Genomic DNA, 11453 nt, shown 5'->3' on the forward strand with positions numbered 1-11453 from the left:
GTGGTTATTATTAGGCTCTTCCTTTTCCATGTTCATTATGAAATTTTACTTGGAATAAAAAAGAGATCGAGCGAAATACCATACGTATGTAGGAAGAGGAGAGTTTAGGGCACACGAAGCTTGGCACCACCTTTCATAATTCATTGTTTATAAGATGCATGCATGTCGTTCATAGACATGTATGTATGAAAGGTAGTGCCAAGCTGCGTGCGTCTTAAACTTCTCTTCTACAGCCTTATATATACGGTTATACTTGATGAAACGATGATTGGCGGCGGCGGATGAAGATATTTGCGTATCTTAAAATGGCTACTAAGATTTCTCTTGTAGCATTGCTAAATGCATACCTCTAATAATGGAGCTTCTACACATCAATAATGCATCTCATGATCGAATGGTGAATAAAGGTTGTTTATTCAATTTTAATTTCAATTACCCTCAAAAAATTTATATCTCAAAACTTTTATCTTTTACTAATAATCCAAAAATAGCTAATGCACATACTTGGGCAAACTCCTTTATGAAACCATCATCCTTTGAATAATAAGGGTCTGTTTTGTGCATCTAATTTTCATTCATTTCTTATCGAATAAGTTTAAATAAGTCAAGTCAGAAAAAACAAGTTTTGATAATAGTTATCCAAATTCAAATTAGTGAAATTACAACTGAAATAAGTTTTAATAAAATTTTCAGATGGCAAGATAAGATAACTTTAAATAAGTAAACATCAGGTAAATAATAACACACTCTAAGAATAAAGTTATGAAGTAAAACTGACATTTTTACACTTGAGCTCAATTAACGCAGTTTCTTGTTCACTCCTTTGATTAGTTTCCAACATATTTACATGATGATCTAATATCAAGAGTTAAACTCTAGTCTTCTTATCAGAAGAAAGAAAGGAAAAAAAAAAAAAGTCTTCGGTTTTCATACATCAATTCATAGTAAATTAATAATGCTCTGGTTCAAGATCGAAATACATGCTTGGTGTCTTTTTTAGTAGCAAGGGTTTGATTCTCATGGAACATATTGTTGTACTCCGTCTGTTTCTTCATTTTTATCCCATTTGACTTTTTGTTGTTTTCAAGACACGTGTTAAAACATTTATATCTTTATTTTAAGATGTTTAAAAATATTAAAAAGTTGATAATAATTAAATTTACAATGAGAGAATCAAACAAGATCTCACATAACTATATTTACTTTTGTTGAACAACGAAAATTTATGGTCAAAGTTTTCAAAGTTCGACCCACATTTTAACAATGGAGCAAATAAATAGAGACGGAGGGAGTAATACGATGGGTAAAAAGTGTAAGATAACCTAGGGCATCCCAAGTATGCTTGAGTTCCACCGCTAAGATACTCATCGATCTTAGCTTATTTGGATAAAGTTGGGCACATGCACATTTCCACAAAACTATCATAGTATCATTTCCTATATACGCGTTCGGTGTCATACTCACCGGCCACCTCACGCCTTGTTTCAACTATACCCTATGTATACACCATGTAATCTATTTCTTCAGTTTCAAATTAATTGACACATGTTTAATCACGTTTTCTAATATATAAATTTAATTATTTTATCTTTAAATATCAATAAGTAAAAACTGGACAATAGTTTCTTCCTTATAATAGACTTGAGAAGATTAAAATTCAAGCTACAATCATCATGAGAAAGATTAACATCCAAAATGATTAAAAAAAAAAAGAAAAAGAATAACAAACTCATATTTTTCATGTAATCTATCTATACAATCACAACATCAAGTGAACTACTTGCACCAACCTGAGTACACCCAGTAGAAGATTTGCACTTCCCAGTCCTACAATTTGAAGCTGATCTCTTACAACATCCAACCTTAATCGCGCTATCCTTTTTCTCCAGTGTCCCTTCCAACTTAGCAGTACAAGTTTTTTTAGCACAACACCCTTTTTTCGGCTCCTCTGCCTTCTCAATACTCGGTTGAATTGCCTTTTTGCTAACTGAACTTTGGCACTTAACTTCGCCCTTGGCAGTTTTATCACAGCAAGACTTATTCTGAACAATTTTAGCACTCGGCTTCTTGTATTCGTCAGCCCCTCGTAGAAGTAGCATGCTGTTGAGTATTACAAGCAGGCATGTACCAACATCAGTCACAACAGCAACTAAGAGCATAGAGTAGCCAGCAATGGCTAAGGCAAGGACTAAACCCTTTGTCGAAAATGATATGATCACATTCTCAACGATTTTTCTAGATGCTTTCTTTGATATTCGAATTGCTTCTGGTATCTTTCTGATGTCATTGGACATCAGAATTACATGTCCTGTCTCCATTGCGAGTGCAGAACCTGATATCCCCATTGATATTCCGATATCAGTTGTTGCTAAAGCGAGTGCATCATTTATTCCATCTCCTACCATTGCTACTACTCCATCCTTCTTCAGTTCCTCAATAATTTTAGCTTTGTCTTCTGGTAGTAGCTGCGCATGAACTATGTCGAGTGCGTCCTCTAGCTGGATACAATTAATCTTTATCATTGAGGAAATACTTGCAATGCAAACACAAAAAAAACTGTCTAGATTAACAATATGTTCTTGCGCGTACCTGATATTGCACCTGTTGCGCTGCAGCATGATTATCACCAGTTAGCATAACTGTTCTAATCCCTGATTCCTTTAGCTCTTTGATTGCTTCCATGACTCCTGACCGACAGTTGTCGGATAGAGCAAAAGTTCCAACCAGAGTTGCTCCCATGTATATAAATCCACTCGCTTTCTCTTCCATCTTTTGTAACTCATCATTGTCACATTCTGTAAATAAGCAGCAGCAAATCTGTGATTAAACAACAGTTCTGTAGATTATAGTTTAATCTAAGTTGTTTCGAGTTCAATTTAAAAAATGCACTCACTTTCTGTAAATCCTGCTCTTAGAGAGATTCTATAATTCCCAATGTAAATATGTTCACCCTCAATTTTTCCATATATCCCTTCTCCGGGATAGTTTTGAAATTCCTCGACCATTTCAGGAATTGGCTTAATAGAATGTGATGCAGCATAGTTGACAAGTGCCGCTGCCATTGGATGGCTCGATTTACTCTCAATGCTCGAAATCCTGACAATGTTTAAATAAATCAGCAATGAAGAGAAGAAAGTGAGCACTACTAGTCGAATGCATAGGACTAGAAAGTAGAAACTAACCAGAAGAGTAACTTCTCAATGCTAACTTTTTCGTGTAAGGACTGAAAGTGTGTGACAGCAAATTCTCCTGTTGTGATTGTTCCGGTTTTATCAAAGGCGACAGTCTTAACTTTAGCAAGAAGCTCAAGGTAATCTCCACCTTTGAAGAGAAGCCCTGCTGTTGCGGCTTTTGAAAGAGCGCAAAATATTGTGACTGGTGTAGAGATTACTAGTGCACAAGGACATGCACTCACCAATACAACCAAGGCTAGATGAAACCAGCGCGTTTTATCACTACTTTGTAAAACAATAGGAGTTACAGCAACACCAGCTGATATCAGAACAACAACTGCAGAACAACCAAGTAGCAATAGTAAGAAAATTTAAAATTCTTTAACAGTAGATGCAAAACATTGTTGATCTTAGATTTGATCTGTTACTTACCAGGAATGTACCACTTTGTGCAGTTCTCAATAAATGTCTGGATTCTAGCTTTCCTACTCTGAGCTTCTTCTACGAGATTCACCATCCTTGCCACTAAACAGTTTTCAGCTAACATTGTAGTTCTTACACCGATATAGCCTAGAGAGATTTCAATAGGCAACATAAGTGAGGTGCTCGAACAATAAATTCATCTTATCAGGTTCAACTAAAGCTATCTCCAAGTTCAATTCGCAGCTAAAAGAACTTTAGACACATCCAAAAACTGTGTTTCAAGTGCAAAGACTAAGCCAATGACTCGATCAGTATAACTGTGAGGTCTATTAAGTTCTAAGAATCGAAATAATCCAGTTTTTTACTTGCTGTTACCAATTTCCAACATTGATGAAGTTAAGAAGTAATGAATCTAATCTAAAACAAGCCACCTAAACGTCTCAAATGTTCACTCTTAAAACATCAAAAAGTGTATGTCAACTTAAATGATGCTAATTAACAAGTGTTAAACTAACCATTCAAATTGATAGTGCCAGCAAAAGCAGTAGAGCCAATTTCTTTGATGACAGGAAAAGATTCTCCAGTCAATGCCTTTTCATCCACTTCAGATTTACCCTCCACAACAACTCCATCAATAGGAATAACTTCGCCTGCTTTGACTGCGATTATGGTTCCTAGATTCACACTTGTGACATCAACTTGTTTACCAGAATCAGCCAGTGTTGCTTTCAGGGGCGTCATGCTCGTCAGAGAAGACATAACAGACATAGCCTACATAATTGCAACATAAATGTATACAACTCAATTCAACAAGTTATACAATTTAAAAGGTATGAATGAAAGTTCATATAGGAGAGAAACCATACCTTGTAACTAGCTCTTGACTCGAGCCACTGAGCTATATTGTACAAGAAGACGATTATAGCTGCATCTGTGTAATCTTGCAGAGCTATTGTTCCTCCAACTGCACAGTAACAAACAATATAAGCTCAGAAATGGATGTGACTACTTGAGGTTTTCTTGTCCCAAAACCCAAGCCATTTTAGTGCTACATGATACAAGAAGCAAGAGGTAAAAGATAAGCTAATTACCTGCAATTAGAACTATGACATTAATATTGAGAGTCAGATTTCTGATAGATGCAATGCTTCTCCAAATAATGTTTGGAACTCCAATAAGGACAGCAACAATGGCTAACCATTGCATAGGTTGGTACACATATTTCAACAATGACAACAGAAGCAATACACCACAAGTTATATTCCACTTCCCTGGCCATTTCTTGGTGTAGTTACCTTCTCCTCGAGGTCGAACACTTGCTTCTAGTCGTGCTTGATTCAATGCTTGAACTGAAACACCAATAAAAGGGAGGAGAAGTGTTAAATTAGGGGATGATGATGATACTAGCTGACTTCATATTTTGTGAATAGGGACGGAGGGAATAAGATTATGTTTATTCGACTTATTTATGATACATAAAGTTTAGACAAAATAGTTTGTGACGTAACTTATATTCTTATACTAGTTACATTTAATATACATGTCTAAACCTTATAAGATTAAAACCAAGGACAAAGATTACAAAATTTTACATACTTAGTCTAAGACATGTACCGTACCATTCACACCGAGGAAAACAACCCATAATGATATAAGGGGAAGGCTGTACTTAATTATTTGTGTTTTAAAATACTAAGTATAATTATATGAAGTACGCAGTATATATTAAATTTATAATGATAACGACCTATAACAAATTGACAACAACATCAATTATAAAATACAAACAAGCTGAATTGTTATTTATCTAAAAGAAGCTAACCATAATATAGTATACAAATAAATCCAAAGTCTCACTCTAGTAATTTTTATAGTCAATATTTTCGTAAATCGTAACGAATCAAATCCTCAAAATTTTAATATATCTAATCGTCCAATATGAAGTGCATGTATGAAATCTACGCAACCAAAATTTTAATACATATGACAAGATGAGAAATGAAAAATGAAGTGTATTGTCTAAGGCCGTATATATCTAATTATAAAATTTTTTAAATGCCTCCTAGTGCTACAATAATAAACACTAAAATTGAACTTATATGACAAAAAACATTTGGTCAAAACGTTTGACACGAGAGCTAGCTGAGCTACTAATTGGAGTTCATGTTATATAAATTAAAACCAAATATATTGAGAAGTGGACTTTTATACCGTCCAATTAGTAATAAATTTATTTTCTATAAGAAATTTATAGAAAGAATAATCAAGACTACTTCATTACTTTGGCCCTCTTCTCTTCAAATTGAAAAAGAACATTGAGAAAAATCATTTCAAGTAATTAAAAGACATTTTCAAAAATACTTATAATTTATTTTACACATGAAAAAAAATAACGGCAGAATTATTAGAAAGAAAAAAGAACCTATTATTTCTTTCAAAAAAAAAAAAAAAAAAAAGAAATAACCGATTATTCTTTTTTATCATCATCATCGTAATTAGATGATTGATTAATAATTAAAAATAGAAATCTTTAACCTTTCAAATGAAAATAAAAATACCTACCAATTTGAGAAGGAGAAATAATGCGAATATCATGGACAACCGTCAAAGTCTTGGTAGGAACAACAACAGAAATGTCCTTAACACCATTTAATGGCTTAACAATTGACTCAATTAATGGAACTTCTGATGAACAACACAATCCCATTATCTCAAAATAGCTTTTCTCCAACTTCACATCTTCTTCTTGTATTGTATGTTCCTGTATTATTTTGCGGGTCCAAAAAGTTTCAATCAAGTCGTGACTTATATAATCCCCAAATCATAATTTATTTAAACTCGTGCACATACAATAACATAAACAAGATTCAATTCTGGTATTTTAGAAGAAAACGTACGTAAAGTAATATATGAAGTAGAAGTACGTGTTAAATTAAAATGGATCATCACAAATAAACCTGACATTTTGATCAATAAATTAAATCAACAAGAGAAAGTTAAGAGATTACTACTTGTAAATTTGGAGTTTGCTGAAGTTGGGTGCTTGGTATCAAAGGCTGCTCCAGATCATGAGTTGACATGATTAATCGAATCCCCTATTAGTTATTTATCAATTATTGATTTTAATTTTCGATTGTCAATTAAAGGAGATGGAGAATGAAACTTTGATTATTTGATCGATATGAGTGATTTAAATGTTTCTCCTCTTTCCCTCAAAACATAGCATATATAAAACAATGTTGGTTGTCTTTGTTGAAACATAGAAAAATATTTCTACATTCTGCATTATCTGCTTAGGGTTGACTTTGAAGTTTTTTTTAGGAGGGGCATACTTATTCATGGAATATTTGATCCAAACAAAGTTTATATGTGTCTGGTCAAACCTTGCATTCGGGGTTACTTATTCAAGGGTTATTCGCAGGGCCGGCTAAGGGCCTTTGCAAACCTTAGCACTGGCCCTTAACACAGGGCCCCGTGAATTGGAGGGCCCAAAATGTTCTAATCTGTCAACTCTCTTCACACGCTTCAACAGAAGCAATTCAACCTTTCCAAGAATCATTTACTCCATTAATGTTGTAATTCCAATAAAATTTGTAAAGTTTCCTTATTCGATTCATCTTTAATATCTCATTAACTTCCTTGATTTCCTAAATTTTCATTAAAGCCTTTCATCTTCTCTCTACTAATCAGTTAGTCACTATATAAAAATACGAGTAATGAATTAATTTCGGCAAAACAATCCTTATTGCTATACTTTTCTTTCTTTAACGAAAGAACCAGATTTTTTTTTTTTTTTTTTTTTTTTTTTTGATAAAGGTTGGTGTTAATTGCTATGAGCCTATTAACCTTTTTTTTTTTTTTTTACGAGAAAATTATCATAATTCTACTTTCTCAAGCACTCAACCATAATTGGAATTACATGTTGCAACAGTAGATTATTAAGGATTGGTTTCAGAAAATATGTTCAATCAATAAAATGATTGATTAGCTAATAGCTGGCGTCTAATTAAATTGATTACATATTGACATATTGTGATAATGGTTTAAATTTTTTTTAATATAATTTTTTAATATAATTACATATTGTTTTAAATTAATGGCAACATTTTTTTTTTAATGAGGCCCAATATTTGAGATTAGAACAGCGCCTCCGAAATATTTAAGACGACCCTGGTTATTCGGTCAATTAGGGATTACTCAATCAGTCAGGAGTTACTCGATCAATGTTTTGGTCTATGTTAGTCGGCTACACGGTGTGGTCAGCCACACATAAAACATACTGATATATTATTGTGTGGTCTTTCATTCTAAAAAAATAAAATCATTGTATACTTTCTAGTTTCATTTTTTTGTTGTTTAGTTTATGGCCACACTGGTTTGGTGACCATGGTGTTAGCTATGATGACATACTTGATCTAATTAAATATCATTTCTTCTTAAATAAACTATTTTACGGAGTATATATACTCTTTATATTTTTCTAAAGTGTTACACTTTGTCCTTTATTATTATTCGCGTAGTGATTTTAAATTCTCATTCACTAAAGTTAGTAACATAGAAAAAGCAATGTTGGATTAAGTGTAATACTTGAAAATAGAGGGAACATTTTTTTTTTTTTTTGCATATATCTGATCTCTTGGTATCATTGTTAATAGCATATCATGATATCTTAAATTTGTGGATTAAGATATGATGTTAAGAAAATATATATGATCTATTGTCATTCTTTGCAATCGTTAAAGTGTATCTCAATGGTTAATCTTAGTGATCTGATTGTGTTAGTCTATAATATTTGATAGATAATACATTGATCTATATACTTCCTCTGTTTCTAAATACTTGACATTCCATGCTTTGCACAAGCATAAAGGATTCATTTATTTGGTTGGATTATGTTTGCTATTTATAAGGGTTTCGATCAACTTGTTTAAAATTGTTTTTTTTTTTTACTAATTAAGCACCCTTCTTTTATTTAATTAATTGCTGATTGATTATATTATTGTTAGATGGGAGATTGGAGAAGTTCTTATAACTTTGATTGGAAGTAGGGACTATCATTAGAAGAGCCAAAAAAAAAAAAAAATTGTTTGGAAAAAACCTAAGCTTTAAACATCAATTACATATTCTTATTGATTAAGTAACAAATGAGAACTAATTATCTGATGCAAGAGCCTAATATAATATGGTATGTGATAACAACTCCATTACACTTCAATTTAATTCATGTTAATTAAGGGATTGTTCAAGTATTTAATTTACCTTAGTAATGGATTTGGGGGTGCTTTCCAAGATAAGCTATGAAGCAAATGAAATCAGGCCATCTCTTTGCCTAGATGTACTTCCCGGTTCAATCGATCTGAAACGTTTTAGAAACAAATAAACAACATCATCAACAACAACAACAACATTCAGAACTCTGAAACTATTAAATTATATTATAAAAAAAAATTGTCAAAGAAAGAACTAATAACAAAGCTGCTAAAGAATGAATTTATGCACAGTTTAGGCAAAGATTAAAAAGTATATATTATATAGTTTTAATACTCTTATAAAAAGTTGAGCATTGCATTGAATTAAAGCCAAAATGCTCCATATTAGCTCTATCAAATACTAGCTAGCTTAGTACAAGGCTAGGGCTACATCAAAACATAAATCTACATATATTGCATCGATAAATATATAAGTATTAGCTTACATGAAACTAAAGCTAGGTAAATCTTTCTTAACTCATCATATATATAAAATTGATGAGTTTAGATTTTGCCTAAAGATAAACACTCTTTAGCTAGAATGCCAGCATGAAAGTACGTTTAATTAAGCTGCCGGCGCTACATCATCGCCATCATCATCATCATCATCATCATTCTCATGCGGCCTCATCGTGGCAAGGATGCTGAGCTTAAGCTGATCATCACCATAGATTGTACCGAAGGTAGACATATTTTTAGATAAAATAAAATATGAGTACCAAAATAAAATTGATATTGAGAAATAATGATAAATTAAATGTAGTTGATGATGAATTATATTTTTTTCATGCATCTTATATTTATAATACAAGAAAGAATAATAGTTATTGGAAAATCTAGGAGGTTGGTTGCAAGTGTCTTTTTAGTGATGTCGTTGTAAGTTGAGATATTGTTTTAACTTTAGTAAGATTTGAGTATGTGATGCAAAATGTAACAAGGTGGAAAAATTAGGGCACATAAAAACATACGTGCCAATAACTTTAGTGTCAAGTGGCACGTGGGCCAGAGGCATTGGTGAGCTTATGTTAGGAGCCTGTTATGCACGAACCACACGTGCTAGCAACAGTCCATGCACACTCCCATGCAACTTTGTTACGTGTCTTTCATGAGGATTTGGCTAGTCAACTTCTTTCAAACTAGTTTCAACTTTTGGTCACCACACTTTGCTTTTGTTGCAAAAAAGTCATAGATATAGAATGACTAACATCTGATCTTTATTTCTTTAGTCCTTTTTCTCTTGGTGGTTTTTATGCTCCGTATACGTATACTATTCTTTAACACGAGCGAGCCTCTCAAACTCTTTGTTATCTAAGGAGTATTTAACTTTTGATTAGCTCTATCTTTCTTATGTTTCCATTTAATTCCTGCTAACACAAATCAAACATAAAAATGGAAAATAATAGTTGTGATTTGATTAGGGGTTGATGCAAGAGAAAAGGAATAGAGTTAATCAAGGATGATCAGGTCACGAATTTACAAATATTAGTCATTACGTATGAGTGTCTACTGGTTCATTCATTCTTGCAAAATTAAATGATATGGTTAAGTTTGAATAGTTGGGGTGGGGTATGTTGTGAATAAGGTAATTAAGAACTTGAAGGTTTATGATTTTGGTCATAAGAAAAAAAAAAAAAAAAAAAAAAGAAAAAAGAAAAAACCTTGAATTATGCTACTCCTATTTGTTTTTATGAGCTACATAGTAAACACAATTGTTATTCAAGTTTATAGTACACTTTCTTTTTTAAGAGTAAACACTAGACACACTAACACAGTTGTCTGATCCATTCAAAGGAACAAGCCTAAGATCGTCGATACAATATATATGCAGCAAGACAGACCATTAGGGTCTACATGAAAAACTTTAGTTGCACACGTCCCACTAGGAGACTTGCATATAAGGTGACAATGAGACTAATCATGGAATGGGACTGCAAGGCACGAAGAAGGAAAAGCAGAGAAAATTGGTCGAAAGCATCCTTATTATGAGTCCAACCACGTCTCGTCTTCGTCACAGTTACCATCTCAAACCTACCCTTAAATGTAGAGTACATTTCATAACATCCAAATACGGCTTTCCAGGTATTAGACCAGACATTAGGCACGTAAGAACAACAAACCATGATGTATTTACCCTTAAGATTGATTCTTAGCTTTAACTTTACGGCCATTTCTACGTAATCGCATCGACTAGGGAACAACAATGATTCAATATCTAAAGGCTCACCGGGGTCAATGTTAGAATTATTCAAATAAAATTTAGGCCTCTGAAATTCATGTCTAATAGACTGCTAATTTAGATGTAACATCTCAAAAATGATCAAGTTTAGCATCTGGTGGACAAAATGAATTTGGGTTATCCAATTCCTTCGATAGTTGTTGTTCATACCAAGGTACTATAGGTGTATTAGGAAACAAGTAACTCCTTAATTCCTCCACTTCCATACCCTTTTAACACCTTCAACTCTCGAGGAACGTTATTTTTCTTCAACTCTTGAGTGACATTCTAAATTCTTTAAAGTTGTTCATTGACAAACATAATGGTCAAATGTTGCATTTTTAAGTTAATAGAGCAAGTATAAATGAAAGTTTAATAAATAAATTTCTTAAA

General features: G+C 32.7%; 1 protein-coding gene across 2 annotated transcripts; it reads right to left on the reverse strand.

Moving 5' to 3' along the window:
• Positions 1-1569: 1569 nt before the first annotated feature.
• On the reverse strand, positions 1570-9636 carry LOC110685945 (putative inactive cadmium/zinc-transporting ATPase HMA3). Of its 2 annotated transcripts, none has more exons than XM_021862501.1 (11): positions 9292-9636; positions 6608-8952; positions 6159-6357; positions 4688-4945; positions 4463-4560; positions 4112-4367; positions 3606-3743; positions 3183-3510; positions 2894-3096; positions 2590-2795; positions 1570-2498 (listed from the first exon to the last, which is right to left on the reverse strand). In XM_021862501.1, exons 2-11 carry the CDS (start codon positions 6674-6676, stop codon positions 1752-1754), a joined length of 2502 nt encoding a protein of 833 aa, XP_021718193.1. In that variant the 5' UTR covers positions 6677-8952; positions 9292-9636; the 3' UTR covers positions 1570-1751. The 2 variants fall into 2 exon arrangements, with proteins under 2 accessions (XP_021718193.1, XP_021718194.1); XM_021862502.1 differs by having other exon boundaries at positions 8856-8952; positions 9292-9633.
• Between the last annotated feature and the right edge of the window lie 1817 nt (positions 9637-11453).

The sequence above is a fragment of the Chenopodium quinoa genome, unplaced genomic scaffold (genome assembly GCF_001683475.1).
Source record: "Chenopodium quinoa cultivar QQ74 unplaced genomic scaffold, ASM168347v1, whole genome shotgun sequence".
Lineage (NCBI taxonomy): Eukaryota > Viridiplantae > Streptophyta > Magnoliopsida > Caryophyllales > Amaranthaceae > Chenopodium > Chenopodium quinoa.

Coding starts and splice junctions, on each gene's coding strand:
- LOC110685945 (XM_021862501.1), bottom strand. CDS start 6,676: ATGTCAACTCATGATCTGGAGCAGCCTTTGATACCAAGCACCCAACTT. Junction 4,561..4,687: donor TGTCATAGTTCTAATTGCAG/GTAATTAGCTTA, acceptor GTTACTGTGCAG/TTGGAGGAACAATAGCTCTG. Junction 2,796..2,893: donor AAGAGCAGGATTTACAGAAA/GTGAGTGCATTT, acceptor GCTTATTTACAG/AATGTGACAATGATGAGTTA.